Source organism: Apodemus sylvaticus, chromosome 13 (assembly GCF_947179515.1).
Source record: "Apodemus sylvaticus chromosome 13, mApoSyl1.1, whole genome shotgun sequence".
Taxonomy (NCBI): Eukaryota; Metazoa; Chordata; class Mammalia; order Rodentia; family Muridae; genus Apodemus; species Apodemus sylvaticus.
Genome location: NC_067484.1, coordinates 33729566 through 33745793, shown reverse-complemented (window position 1 = coordinate 33745793; position 16228 = coordinate 33729566). Strand labels below are relative to the sequence as shown.

General features: G+C 36.3%; 1 protein-coding gene across 2 annotated transcripts in view; it reads left to right on the top strand.

Annotated features, from left to right (window-relative positions):
- Window positions 1-16228, top strand: part of Wdr7 (WD repeat domain 7) — a 283494-nt gene that overhangs the window by 71347 nt on the left and 195919 nt on the right. For both annotated transcript variants that reach the window (XM_052201384.1, XM_052201386.1), the window contains 2 exons: window positions 10693-10811; window positions 12681-12804. In XM_052201384.1, coding sequence (XP_052057344.1) covers window positions 10693-10811; window positions 12681-12804 — 243 coding nt within the window. The remainder of the gene's footprint in view (window positions 1-10692; window positions 10812-12680; window positions 12805-16228) is intronic.

Here is a 16228-nt window from a genome sequence, read left to right as displayed (position 1 = left end):
TCAATGCTGAATTTCCTAGAATGAGATGATGTTTAACATACTTAAATAGTGTGCCTGTGTTTTAGACAATAGTAAATTCTGTCCACTGTCCTATGGACAGTGAGCTCCAATGCTCTGTTACGCCACCCTTCCCTCTAGTTCTTTAGACCTATGGGGCCCCCTTCTCATTTCTCTGTCCCTTGGTAAAGCTATAGTACCATTTTTGCATGGTTTATATTATCAATATAAAAATAATATATGGTTATATATGATTACATTGTATGCATAGCATACATTATACTTGTATAAAAGGGCGCCAAGCAGGAATGTCTATAAGCTGAGCATCCTTGCAACCATACCCATAGAGACGGAGTAGAACTGAGGTGGCACTACAGAAACCCCGGCATGTCCCCCACTCCATCTCCCTCTCCCGCAGGGGCTAAGGGTTGAGCATCCCTCGTCTGGATTCAGAGTCCGAAATGATCGAGGATCTGGATCTTGAGTGTCTTCCAGATTCTAGAGTATGACTCACATAGTGAATAAGAGTCAGAATAAAGGTACACTTAAAAAACACCAGGCTGAAGAACAAGCTGGATATAAAATAAATGAATTCTGTTTAAACTTGACTCCTCTCTGCAAGGTAGCTCACCATGATGTGCAATATTTCAGAATTAGAAAAAGCAACACCTCTTAAAATAAAGTGCATTTGGAAATTTTCTGGTGACCTCTTTCCTTTTCATTTATTTATTTTTTAATTTTTTTCTTTGCTGTCATATCATGCACATTTAAATTCATAAACTTTATGGTTTATTTTGCATTTCTTGAGATTTGCTTGAGTTATTTCATTGTACAGGACCTCTGTTCTTTTGTTTGGCCTCTGCTATTAGCTTTATCAGCTTTACTGCATTAGACCCACAGTTTGTTACTTTTGTTGCTATGTACTGTTGAATGAATAGACAACACTTTATACGTATTTTTCCCTGTTTCGATTTTTCCCAGTATATTCTTTATTGCATTAAGAAGATACCCCAATATTACTAATCTATTGAGATTTTAATTTATTAATAGTTGTTGAATTTAGTTAGATTTTCTTCCTGTATCTATTGGAACGATTTTTATAATTTTTCTCTATTTTCTTCATGAGATAAACAATATTGGCGTTTTTGTTTGAAAAACCTCTTGGCATATAGAACATACTTTATTATGATGACTTATCTATTTTGTAGGTTATTACATATAACTTGTAAAATTTGTTTAAAATGTATAGTGGTCATAGGGATTTTAGTGTGTAGTTTCATTTCTGGTAATGGCTTCTGACAGGATAATGGCCTCAGAGAGTTAGTAAAAGGTGATTCTTTGACTTTTCTATAGAGTTTGTATAGATGAATATGATCGGCTCTGTGCGGCTCAAATACATAGATTTTTTTAACTATGTATTTTAATTTTTTATTATATTTCAAGTTATGTTTTTTTGGATTTTTGCCTTTTTATTTTAATAATTTTTCTTCATGCCCTTTCTATTAATTTATCAGGCAAAAAGTTACAGAATTCTTAAAATTCTCTTTTTCATTTCTGTTATTCATCTTCAGTTTTTTTAAGTGCGGATAGCCTAGTATAAAACAATGTTTAGATTTTCTCTAAGACCCAGCTGTTTTCATTTGAATTCTATGATTTTTCTGCTTTCTAGGTGTTTGGTTTATATTTACTAACATCTTGTTATTCCCAGTTGAAGTTCACTCTTAAATGTTTAGTTTCTTAAGGGGTATCCAAGTTTAGTTAATGAGACATGGCTGTTTTCCCAGTATCCTCATATTTAGTGCTGACATTTCTTCCCGAATGCTGCTTGGCGGCAGCTCCACACTTCCCACTGCTGCGCTTCTGTTTATCTGCAGTTCATTTAGTGAGGATGTATTTAATTCTTCCGACATTTCCAAGATTTTCCAAGAGTCTGTCTGGGTTCCCATTGATTGTGAAGTAATATTACTTGAATGATTGTAATCTTTTAGAATTTTTCCAATTCACTGTATTTACTTCTTTAAAAATAATTGTGTATATTTGTGGCATGTATGTTTCAATATATTTGTATATTGTGAAATTGCTAAATTGAACTAATTATTAAATGTATGACATTGCCAGTGTTCACACATACATCTGTGTAGCGGTGTGTGTATGTGCATGGGCAAGAACTGTGTAGTCTGATGCTGGGTGGACCGATGCTGCCTTTAAAGCCCGGTCAGTCTGTTCAGCGACACAGCTGTCCCATGTCCGCTCATCATTTCTGCCTTCCCGCCTGTGCTAAGACTACCAAACCTGACACCACAATTATTTATTTGCTGTGCTTCCTCACACTTCTGTAAGACTTTTTCTTGATTTTTTTCAAACACTTCGTTAATTACATAAACATTTGGACTATCATTCTTATTCTTTGACTCATTTGTTGTTAGTCTTTATACTTACTGGTATTCTTTTTTTTTCCCCTAAAATATACTCTTTTTTTTAATACTGAGCATCTTTAGTTACTGTTTTAGTCATATAATTTCTTATTTAAGGTATGTTTCTTATGTAGGCATCATGTGATTATGTTTTGGTCTCTTAACTAATGTGACTTAATTTGTTTTTTTTTTAAAGAGGGTTTCTCTATATAGCCTTGGCTGTTCTTGAATGTGCTGTATAGACCAGGCTGGCCTTGCCTTTGCATAGGCTGGTCTGCCTTTGCCTTCCCGATGCAGGATGGAAGCTGTGTGTCACCATATATGGTCGTAATTTGCTTTTTAATTATTTAGGCTATTTTACATTCATTGTTATTGTCAGTAGTGTTAGATCTGAGTCCCTCCTTTGCTGTATTTCTCATTGTCCCATGTTCTTTGTTTTTGTTTTGTTTTTTTACCCCCTTTGGCTATCCTTTGATTAACCAAGTATCTTTGAGTCTATTCTTGTTTCATGATTTTTATAAGATTGGACATTATTTTACATAGTGCTTCCAATATTTTTCTCCCCAGTGGTCTCATTATTTTCATATCGGTCTGCGTAAAATTGCCTCATATGCCAGTGATGCCTTAAATCTCTAACATTTTATGTTTTGTTTGTTTATATGCATTTTTGTTTGCTTATTTTTGTGTGTGTGTCTGTGTGTCTGTCCATGCCCACACTGCCATTGGGTAGGTGTGGAAGTCAGGACAAATTCCCGGAGCTCTCGGGTCTTTAGCTTGACTGCGTCTGCCTCTGTGCCCTGAGCTCTCTCTGGACCGCGTTAGGCCTCCTTCCATATTTTGATTTGGTTTCTATGACAGTGGTTTTGATTTAATTAGTCATTTTTCATTAGGGTCTTATTTTCCTTTAATCCTAATGTAGTTTTAGCCTGGATAATTTTTTTTATTACTTTTTCTTTTTTATACTTAGAGTCCAGTTGTGGCCCCCCTCTTGTCTGCCCTCCCATAATTCCTCATCCCTTTCCTCCTCCTCCCAGTCTCTAAGAGGATGTCCCTCTACTCCAGGCCTCCGCACTCCCTGGGGCCTCAAGACTCTTGAGGGTTAAGTGCGTCTTCTCCCATTGAGGCAGACACAGTGGTTCGTTTGCACTCTCTTAACTCTTCTTTGTCTGAATGTATGGGTCATCTAATACTTTGTCATATCTTTCCTTGTTCTGAGTTGGTTTTAATTCTTTTTTGCTTGTTTTTGAGACAGGGGTTCTGTGTGTATCTTTGGCTGTCTGGGGGTATCTTGCTCTGTAGACAAGGCTAGCCCTGAACCTACAGAGATCCACCTACTTTCCCCTCCTCCGAACTTCTCCCAATGATAGGATTAAAGACATGTACCACAAAAAAACCTTTTTTTTTTCTTGTTTTTAAGTTTCTTAAGACAGGGTTTCTCTGTGTAGCCCTGGTTGTACTAGAATTCACTCTGTAGACCAGGTTGGCCTTGAACTCAGAGATCCACCTGCCTTCTGAGTCCTGAGATTAAAAGGGGGTTTTAATTATTCTTTTTATCAGCTACACTTTTCTGCCTCTAACTTTTCATGCTTGATTATCATGGAAAATGCTTAAATTTGGATAGTGTCACTAAATAACAGGGAAGACAATGTCCCAATTTAACTGCCATTTAAAAAAAAAAAGATTGGCTTGTTCCTCTAATTTGTAACAATTTCTAATTGTAGAAGCTAAAAAGAAAGGGATTGTTATCTTGGTCACTGATTTTTTTAAGTTGTTGCTACAGCGGTTGTTTCATGGAAGAAGCTGGCAGCCAATGAACCCTGTGCACCGTCCTTCTGCTCCTAGAGTAACTCTTTCAGTGACTAGGTACTGTGGGCGCGAGAGCGAAGTGAGCGCTGGCTTCCAGGAGTGCTTATGCCTATTGGAGGCAATGGGGAAGAGATCATGCTTTCAGAGATTTAGTTGCTTTTCAAGTAGAGTTTGGGTGTCTGGTGGCTCTTAGGCTTTGTCTGATTTTTGTGTTTTTATGTTTACTTATAAACATAATATTTAGAATATTTAGAATGCATATTAAGCATCTGGTAAGTGGTATTGACATGGAATTTTTTTTGGTTTTGTTTTTTGTTTTGTTTTTTGTTTTGTTTTTGTTTCTTTTTTCTTCTCTCTCTCTCTCTCTCTTTCTTTCTTTCTTTCTTTCTTTTTTTTTTTTTTTTTTTTTGAGACAGGGTTTCTTTGTGTAGCCCTGGCTGTCCTGGAACTCACTCTGTAGACCAGGCTGGTCTCGAACTCAGAAATCCACCTGCCTCTGCCTCCCAAGTGCCGGGATTAAAGGCGTGCGCCACCACTGCCAGGCAACATGGTAAATTTTAACAAATTTTCTTACAAATTTATCTTCCAGTGTAATGAATTATTTCTCTCTCATTCTTGGGCTTAGAGGACTCTATCTATCTATCTATCTATCTATCTATCTATCTATCTATCTATCTATCTATCTATCTATCTAAAAATTTGTCTTAGTATTTATTTACATGTACAAGTGTATATATCTGTATGTGCCCAAGGTTAGGGGCATCCCCTGGAGCTGGAGTTATAAGAAATTATAAGCTGCCTGTTGTGGGGGATGGGAATTGAACTTGGGGCTTCCACAAGAACAATACAGATTCCCAACCACTCAGCCATTTCTCTCGCCCCTGTTTATTGATTTTTGGTGTTAGTTATGAAGATGTTTTAAAGCAGGTTTTCTTTTAAGTCTCTGGCTATAGTTAGAGTCCAAGGAAAGTCACTGTTGTATCTGACCTTACTTCAGTTCTGATGTTAACTAGTGATGATTCAAAGATTAATAGTACTTTATTTTTTAAGAATATTCTGTTTATTTTTATTTTATATGTGTGAATCTGTGTATCTGTACCACACAGGTGCCTAGTGCCCACAGAGGCTAGAAGAGGGTGCTGGATCCTCTGTGAGCCACCATGCTGCTGCAGGGAACTGAACCTAGGGTCCTAGGCAAGAACAGCAAGTGACTTTAAGCACAGAGCCATTGCTCCAGAACCATTCCTATAGTTTTTAAGCGTCATGAGCTTCTTGATACGTTGTTGCCTTAATATACTTGCCTTTCATCACAGTGGGATTGTTAATCCATTCTGAAACAGTAGATCCTTAATTCTTTCTGCTGTCTGTATGTTTGTACACCCAGCACACATTAGTTATTTAATTCTCTCGTAGAGGTTTGTTTGAGTTTTTTTTTGTTTGTTTGTTTTTTGTCTTAATGGTGTTTGACAGTTCATTTATCCATTGCTTCCTAGTTTGTTACTCAGTATCTAAGTAAACATGTCTAGATGATAAATAAGTATATTACTGAAGTAAAGTTTTCTAAGACCATTATAGTATTTATGATCTGCAGGGAATCCAGAAACAGTAAGTTTCAAAAGTCCACACAAAAACCCTCCAGATCTGTATAAGTAACTATTTTTAGTAGTTGTACTTGCTTCAGCAAACATATACTGATGTGTTTATAAAAAGTTAAAGAGATATTAGATATGTTCTATGGGGGTGTGGCGAGGTGTGGGGGAAGGGGGTAGGAGAAGGGGGTTCCTCATCAGGCCCATGCCATGTTATCCCTTCCCCCTGAGGGACCAGTCACAGGATGGTATAGTATACAACAGAGTTTATTTTGGGCATGGGGAGGTGAGTTAAGAGGGTAGTAGAGGTATAAAAAGGGAGAGAGAGGGTGGGAGGGAGGAGCAGGGAGGGAGGAGGGAAAAAGAGGGGAGGGGAGGAGAGGGGATTGGAGGAGAGATAAGGAGAGGAGGAGAGGAGAGAAAAGTAGAGGCAGGCCATGACCACTTAGAGAGAGGGGGGAAGGGAATGGGTAGAGAGGGGGAGCAAGAGGGAGAGGCAGGAGAGAGAGAAGGGGGCAAGCAACCCCTTTTATACTGGGTCAGGCTTACCTGGCTATTGCCAGGTAACTATGGGGAGGAGCTTACCTGGCTGTTGCCAGTTAACTGTGGGGTGACATTTAGACAGAATGCTAACGTATACTATATTTGAAATGATCATAGTTGCTTGTGGACTCAAGATCACAGCTTTCATCTTAACAAGAGTAAGAGCTAGTTTGGGACAATTGAGGGACCAGGAGCATGATTTTGGTTGCCCCAAATGTTTTGTTGCAGTAGAGAAACAGTTTTGTAGTTTTCAGGACAAAGTAAGCCGTAAGTCAAGTTTAGAATACACTGGTGAGTCAACAGCGTGATGGTTCCAGCAAGACAGGGGACGTTTTTCTCTCATTCCAAGATGCTAGCTGATGACAGCCTCAGCTTCTGGTGCGAGAAGCCGAGTTAATAGATTCCTATGTGTTAGTTCAGACAAAGAAATGGTCAAGGCATGTGTGGTTCAGAGGACTAGGAGAGGGCCAGAATGAGGCAACTAGCCCGTGGACTGTAACAATCCAGCTTCCTCTCAGTACTGCACTTTTTAAAAATTTTGTATATTCTTTATTTATATTTCAAATGATTTCCCCTTTCCTGGATTCCCCTCCCCAAAGTCCCATAAGCCCTCTTCCCTCCCCCTGTTCCCCCATCCACCCCTTCCCACTTCCCTGTTCTGGTATTGCCCTACACTGCTGCACTGAGCCTTTCCAGAACCAGGGACCACTCCTTCCTTCTTCTTGGTCATCATTTAATATGTGGATTGTGTCTTGGGTATTCCAAGCTTCTAGGCTAATATCTGCTTATCAGTGAGTGCATACCATGAGTTATATAACTTTATAATAAATAAACTCATAACTTTATAATAAATAAACCCCATCTATCATAATAAGAAAGCACTTCAGTTTTCTCTGAAACTTCTGTGGGTGCAATAGGCCTGGAGCTAGTCCCCATGCTCCCCTGCTCATAGACTTCTTGGAGTTCTTCTGCTGGTCACCTCACACGTGCCTGAGTGACATTATGATGCATTCATGTGAAAATCATAAAAAAGTTGTTTCCTACAGCTGTCCAGTCATAACAAAAGGATTTCCCTGCATGAAAAGCGAACATATCATTTGGCAGACAATGCCTCATCTGCTCTGGGACTCAAACCCACTGCTGCTCAGTGACAAAAGAGAGGAGAGGGATTAGTTTGAAGATGCTTGTGCATGACATATGGTAATTTTTTCATAGGAAGGAAGTGTCAAATGGTGACCCCTAAATCTTAACAGTGACCTCCAGTTGTAGAACGCGTAGGCCATAAGGGCCTCTGGCCTTTTCATATGATAATTTACACTGCAACATTTGCCTTGCTGTATAACTTTCTTGAGTCAGGGAAGGGATTGCTTTATCCACTGTATATGAATTACAAAATTTATAATTGTTTTAGTGTATATTTTTAAACTGAATGAAACTATATTAAAATTCTTCTAAGAAGAGTTAAGTGGAATGCACTGTGTATGTTTTTTACAAGTTGTTATATTTGATGGGTTTTTATGTATGAGTAGAGAGTCAAAATGCTATTGAGTATTTTGAAATATTTTAAAATAGTTGACATATAATATTAGAGAATAAACTGAGAAAAATATGATAAAAATATATAGGCCTCCTAAAAGTTTTTTCTGTGATATATTTTAAAGACTGGATTATGTTTCTGGTAATTCTTAATGTAGTTTTCATTGCTTTGTAGTTATGTTCTTTTTACAAGATTTGCTATATTGTGGATTTATAATATCAAAAAAATGGTGGCTTTAAGTGGAAGTTGAACTCCATTGAGATCACTATTCAGAGAGACACCCCATCCTTGCAGAGTTTTCTAATGAGCTCTCCTTCCCAATTAAAACATCATTTTTAGTTATATGTTCACTATATTTTGCTATGTTTTCACTCTTCACTAATACTGAGCTTTTTTCCAGAAACTGCTGTACCTCAATTCTTTGCTCTTTCTTTCTCCTTGTTTTCTCTGCAAGCTGCTGCACCTGTCGTTTCTGCGCGGTCTGATGCTGATCGCTCTGGCTCTGACTCTGCCTCTCCTGCTTTACATACCTGTTTCTTAGTAAATGAAGGTATTCTCTCTCACTTTAGAACACTCCCTTTTCCTCTCTGCTTCGGCCTGATAGACTTACTCGTGGTTTTTATTTTTAATCTGATTTATACATCCATCTGCTTTATTTTGTATGAATTCCGTTTTGAAACCCTATTTGCTGAACTCAGTGCCAGGTGCCAATTGTAAAAAATGCAATGTCCCTCCTGCCTAGGGTAGAACATGTCTGCTGTCACCTAGAGCACTGTTACGGGAGTGCAGAGATGCTAGTCTTGGTTGTGAGGTCTTTGCTAGTAGTTGAATTGTCACATGCTTTTTGCCATTAAATTTGTGGCATTAATGATAATAAATGTGTTTTGCATGTACTATTAGTGTATGAGAGACAGAGTGCTGTCTTTATACTATCATGTGCTCCAGTAAAAGATAAGTGAGTCTATTAATTTGTGTTCTCATTTGAAAAGTCTTCAGACTGGTTATATAAGCTGATAGGAATTCTGTTTCTGCTTCAGGCAGAGGCATAAAAATCTGTATTTTAAGCCTTTGGATTCAGTTGGGCCACCACATTCTTGTTGTGTAGTTATACAGATGGAAACTACTTGGGGGACGTGGAATTGAGAATGGACTGCTCAGTCCTCTCTTGCCTCTGCCACTGTTTCCATGTGATCTCAATGCTTACCAGCCTGTGTAAAATAAAGACAAGGAACTTTCCAAAGTCTAAAACATAGCACTAAATGATTCAGCCTCTTCACCAAAGCTAATATTGCAAGGCCATTCAAACAGAGGGAGTGCTAGGTTGCCAGTGAAGCACAGAACCCCTGTTACAAGTCTTCAAGAAAGAACATACAGGGACTTAACATGCTAATATATTGTTTGTTTTGTTTCCCTATCAGAGAATGTGCTAAAGCTTGTATGTGAAGGCTGGACTGGAATAATTACAATAATATTTGTTGAGCTATTTTAAAAATAGTTATTTGTCAGTTTACTATATACCATAATGCTTTGATGAGGATCATCATGTGGGAAAGCTTAGGTGATAAGTGGTTCAATAAGACTGTGAGGCATTAAAACTAATCAAGAGATTACTCATGTGAGTAATTTATGGATATATCCATATATGGCTATATGGATATATCCATGTGTTGTAAATTTCAAAATGAAATGTATGTCCATCACCTTTATTAATGCAACTACATGTTTGTTATCAGTTGATGAGAATTTTCTACTGAATGGTGGATTTTTTAAGTAGGTGACTTGTCTCTTTCTCATAATTTAAGAGGTCACTTTATAATTTATCATAGTGTTTTGTTATTAATTTAGAAGACTGCAGTTTTAATTCTTTTAAAACACAGAACTGATAAAATTCTGTGTTCATAGATAATACATTGTAAATGACAGCGAATGCTCTTTCATCCATTCCTGATTATTTGTCTCTCGATGTTATCCTTGAGAGAAAATGGCACAATAGACTGAACTAATAATGGCCTCATACATAATTTGAGATTAAGCATTTATTGAATTTATAATATGTAATATATATTATATATAATATACAGTTTTATACACTTATACAATAAAGGTGAATTAACTCATAGAATCTGTATACTAGTATAGTGGTAGTCTTTCTTTCTCATATAATTAGATTTCATATCAAGAATCAGAAATTTGGAAAGATAAGTTGATTTTCTTTCAGTTTGAATCAGTGATGGTTAAGACTATAAAATTTGGATTATCAGGTTTTTAATTTTGTGGAATATCTTCATTTACATTTCTCTAAAATTGGCATTATACTATTTCAGCCTTGATTGTGACTAAATTTCTGATTCATTTAGTAAGAGAGATGATTGTATGATCTTAATTAAAGCCTCTGACAAAAAGGGAAGACAGCCCCATTGACTGGCATGTTGGCAGCACAGGGATCAGAACCTGTGTGGATGTCTGTGTGAGTGCCCCTTACATGCCATCCTTTTTACATGCCATCCTTTCCCATCTTCTGTTATCTTTAATTTAGAAGAAATTTTTAGAAATGTGTTTTCTTTGGGAATTTGGCAAAACTCTGTGGACAATTGGCTTTTAAAAACTTTACATCTAATAGGTCTACATATAAATGGTTGAAAAATATATTTCATATCATTTTGTATATAATAATATTAAACTAAAATTCTTTATAACATAGAGATCTTCCCTTTTTGTTTTTCATAAGTGTATATAAATAAAACCTTTCTATTTGTTGTAGAATACCAAGATGTCTGATGTATTTGTAATATGTCATCTTTGATAGGATGGAGCCAGTTAGCTGCCATGCACTGTGTTATGCTGCCTGACCTGCTGGGGCTGGATAAATTTAGACCGCCTCTTCTGGAGATGCTGGCTCGAAGATGGCAAGACCGATGCTTGGAGGTAAGCTTGAATGATAGGGAAGATACAAATATTTCACAAATTCAGTGAAATGTGAATTTTAAGCAAAAAGAAACTTTTATCCCCCGTGCCGTTGGCACTTACTCATTCCATTACAGAAAATATGAATTCAAGGTTTCCCCATCTTCCTTCTTTGCTTCTTTATTAAACAGTTAATGTTCTAGCGTGTTTATTTATTTACTTGTTAAAAATTCATTGAATATTTCATTAAAAGTTTTATATACTTTGTATAGTTATTTCTTAAAGTGATGGTTTCTGTAGAGAGATCATGCACTCACATGCAAAGACATAGAACCTCTTCCCCATGATTGATTATTTGGTATAATCTCTTCCATCAAATTTTCCATGGAGCAGTCAGAGACCAAACAGAAGGTCCTATGTTCTAGTAAAACAAGACAGTCTTCTGTATTATAACAGAGCTAGAGTAAATGTTAGTGCCAACTATTATGAACTTGTTGACCCTGGATACTTGGCTTATTCTATTTGTAGATAATTTATAAAATAGAGATAATAATGTAATTCTCATGAGAACACACGCATTACTAGGATGTGTTACTGCATGGACATCCTGGATTATACAAGTGATGGTTAAGACTATAAAATTCAGATTATTAGGTTTTTAATTTTGTGGAATTTTTCATTTACATTTCTAATTGGCCATGATGTCACTTAGAAAAAAATTTGATAGGACCTCTGTGTGTCTGGCCTACTGTTAAATGAAACATCATAATACTTCAAGATATCTGTCTGTTCTGGCCTCTGTTGACTCAGCTTCAAGCAGTACTGAAACATACTAAAGTTTGCATTGATTTGAATTGAATAATCTTTTAATTTACTTTAAAAGACAAGATACTTATACAGAATGTTTTACTCAAACTCTTTTTTAGATGAAGCTGAGTTATCCCTTCAATTATAAATAGTTAATAAATTGAATAAATTGATTTGTACTTTGCTTAAAAATAGGCTACCTTCTTTGGGATCATACCTGTGGAATTTTTGCTAAACATAACTAAATTTAAGCTGCAAAATAAAACGTTGCATGGCCAATTGGAAGAAAAATTGATATGATTTTGAAAAATGATTCTCTCTATAAAACTGAAAGAGGTTACGCAGGAATCTATTTACCCATTTTGTTTGTGTCTAGGTATATGTGAATCATGTGGATTTATACCTATTTGATTATATAAAGGATCAATGCTTGAGGCAATGTTGATGTGATAAAGTAGATAACAAATATTAAAAAGGCTTGGTGAAATGTAAATTTCAAATCAAGAAATAATTTTTTGGAGCCCTCTGTCATCTCTCTGGCCTGTTGACTCAAACATTCAGTGAATGGCTTTAACATATTTATTTGCCTGCCATGATCCCCTTCCCGTAGTCCCAAGCAGAACTATAGTATATAAGGAATTCACTAAATTAGGTTAAGTTTCTATTGGGCATAGGGAAAAACAATTTAATCCTCCCAACATTGATTTTTAACAATAATAGTTATATGGAAATTTAATTATTGAAAGTGCTGTATTATGAAAATGCTTTAGAAAATCAAGTTTTAAGCATAAAGCTAATTAAAGGTCTGTCTGTTAGCTTAAAAATATTTTGGAATGGAAGCATCTTTGTTTGCCATTGGCTTAAAAATATTTTTGAATGAAAGTATCTTTGATCATGTACAAGATGCCAGCATTTAGTTGTTCTATAAGTACTTACTTCATTATTGAATTAATAGTCTTTCTTATATAAATAGGAAATTTCTAAGTTTTCTAATTTCATATCACTATGGATTTTCTGGTTTGTGGACATCACTTTGCGAACTGACGCGGTTCTTTCCTCTCATCGTCTCTGCAATCCTGTTAGGTGAGAGAGGCTGCACAGGCCCTGCTTCTGGCAGAGCTGAGAAGGATTGAGCAGGCAGGACGGAAGGAGACGATCGATACCTGGGCTCCTTACTTACCTCAGTATATGGACCATGTCATATCACGTAAGCGCTCTAGTGCTTTTTTGAAAACTTTGGGAGGGCTCTGTGGAGAGCACCAGAGCGGCAGGCGCTCGTGCTTTGTGAAGTGACCACAGGCGAGGGAGGGCCTCAAACCTGCCCTTCTCTATGTGAGTCTTGGCAGTTTAGAATATGGCAATTAAAAAGAGCAAGATATAACAAATATCAAAATATTCACTGATGATCTGACTCTCTATGAAATTAATTCCCAATAACAAAAACTACCCCTACCCTATTTAACCCCAACTTTTCCCTCTGCCTGTTGTTTCTTAGGGCTTATGGCTGCCATGTGATCTATGCTGATCTTGTGGTGTGTGTAGAGACCTCTCGCAAGTTAAGATTACACAAACACTTGAAAAGCAAAGATCTAGTAAAGTGACACCTGTATATTAAGGGAAGAGAGAAAATTGGCAGGAGTTGTGTCTGATGAGTCTTTCAAATGACTATGATTTAAACAAATTAGGAAAATTATTGCATTTTTTGGGAACTTTGTCAAAATTATAATTTTTGTACTCATGATGGTAGGTTAAGTGTACTTTGGGAAAAGGTTATGTTTGGCACCATCATTTTTTTCTCTCTGATAAAAATGTGTGTCCTCAGTTTATTTATTTAAGTCTTTCCTTTTCTAAAGACAAAAAGGTTAATAATTAAAATTTTATTTTGATTTATGTTAGAAAGATATTTTCAGTTTTTAACATAAAGTCTTGATTAAACTTTAAAAAAAATAATTAACCATTAAATGGGCTTGCGTTTTACACAATGAAAGCCTGGATTTTACCCAGCCTTTGTCCATTGTCAGTTGTTTATATAGAGAAGAGCTTACCCACACCATATCCATCTCCTGTCATGATGGCAGCACATGCACCCTCCAAGAAGCAAAGAAGAGTAAAACTGGGAAAAGTTTGTAATTGCTGGAGTGGATTTGAGCACCAGGCCAGTTGTGCTCCCCCTGAGATCTAATCAGGCATGTGACCTTGTGGACTTCACAGGTGTTATAAACTTCCATCTTTTCAGTTAAAAATCAAGACAATAGGAGGCCTCGTAAAGTTGTAGTGGAATGAGTTGACCCTTGTTACGTGTACAGGTTGGTACCTAGCTCACTGTAAGCATTACTGATTTGCTCAGTAAATAAATACTTGAGAGAAGTGTGGTCACATATTCATATGACATGACATAACATAATTAAAACTTCTTTCTATTTGAGTACCAGATATTTATTGAGTGAATTTCTAAAACCTTTAAAATAAAATTTAAAAAATAATAATACCAACAGTAATCACAACAACAATAGTAATCAACAACACAACCCAAACCTAGGGACTCAGCAGAGTTTCAGATTTTACTTTGCTTCCTCTCTGCCATGATGAGAATCGCTCAGCTCTCCCGTGCTGAGGACCAGTTGGCATCCCTGAAGCCATAGACTAATAAACTTTCCTTCACCCAAGAAAAATAACTTAGGACCTCTAACACGCTCACTTTATTTAATATATTAGCCTTAAAATTCTTTTTACAATTTTTAAATAAAAATTTTAGAGCTGGTGACTTTAGTGGTAGAGTGCTTACTTGTTTTGATCCCAAGCACTGTAAATTAAAACAAAATAAATTAACAAATAAAATAAAATTAATAAATAAAATTAAAGTAAGTCTTCAGAACATACAGTTAAGAAAGAAAAGAAAGGGTGGGACGAAAACCCTTCTACCTTTTGATTATGGGATCAGATAATATGAAACACGCTCCCAGTCCCTGGTGTGAGCATTGCCCTTAGAAAGTAGATTCTGATGATCAGTTGTGTCATAAGACTCGCTGCACAAAATGTCCTCAGGGGTCTGTGCAGATGTCTCAGGTGAATCTCCTTGTCCTGGAGAAGAAGAGATGGGAGAATCCATGTGCCCTGACCAATCAGTGAGCTCTATGTTTAGTGGGAAAACGTGACTGCCCTCAAAATAGTGGCACCCGTGTATACACACGCAAACACACGCACACAGGCTCTTTCTCTCTCTCTCTCCATTCATATATATGTATATATTAATATTTATATGTATATATGTATGTATATATAAGTATTATATATAAATAATATATATAATATAGATAACATGAGTATATAAAATAAATATGGTTATATGTTTATATTTGTATATAATATATAAAAACATACAAAATGTATAGCCATATAATTTTATATATGTACATACAAATTTTTATGTGTATACATATAATACCTATATATGCACACATAAATTTAAAAATGTCTCACAATTGAGGACAAACTTCATGAGATTTTTTTTAGAGTAGACTGAAGATGAAACTACACAAGAACAAGTCACTACTGATTCTTTTAAGAGTAAAATTAAATTATAAAAAATTATAAAAACAATCTGAAACATTTTAAACACATCTTTCTTCATTGTGAACTCGGGCTGTCTCAGAGAGGTTCTGGGAAGCAGCTGTAAACATGGCAGTAGAATGAGGGCAGCCTCGAGCCTGGATCAGTGACCGCATGTAAAGATGTATAAGAATCATCAAAGGCACACTACAGAGTCGTACTTGCGGCCAGGTTGAAAAAAGTGATGCCGTTATTGTTCATATCCGATGCTATTTTATTTTCCTCCTGGAAAGAAGAGAATGGCTTTGGTACAAACTAAACCGAAGCAGAGGATAGCCACAGACTGTTCCACTAAGCAGCTGTAGACATGCCTGTGTCGTGGGCCAATAGGCCCAGGGAGGGTAAACTGCACAGAAGGTGGGATGACCATCAATATTTGGAAACTTTCTCTGTATGAGACTTTTGCTAAGTACTTGCAAGGTCTGTGCTTTATACTGTGACCATAATTATAACCAGGTAGTGCAGATACTATTGTCGGTCTTTGTATTTTGTTTTCTTTCACCTGAGGTAATAGGCTAAAGGCACTGAAAAATTGTCTAAAAGTCCTTCAGACATTTACATGACTGCTAGATTCTAAAACTCATTTTTCTTATTCTCTGTTTCTTCTATCTGGCTCTCTTCAGCTTCTTTAGATCTTAACTGAGGGCAGATGTGTAAGAATAAATAGACTAGATTCTGGGGTTGCCTGGAACGACTATAAAATGAAGTCTTTCCCAGTTATCTTTAACCGCAGCACAAAATGAAGCAGAAAAATAATGGTTAGGAAATTCTTCTTTGCTATTTCTTATTGTTGTTTAAACAAAGTAGTTTCTTTTAAGGTACTTTAAATATTTCCCTTTTGTAATTAATTTTTCTATTTGAGTATACTATTTTTGAGTACTTATGTGGATGCTTGATTACCTAAAATTTCAATCAAATGGCCAAGCAGCACTTAAAGAAATGTTCAGCTTCCTTAGTCATCAGAGAAATGCGAATAAAAATAACACTGAGATTCCGCCTCACACCGGTCAGAATGTTTGAGA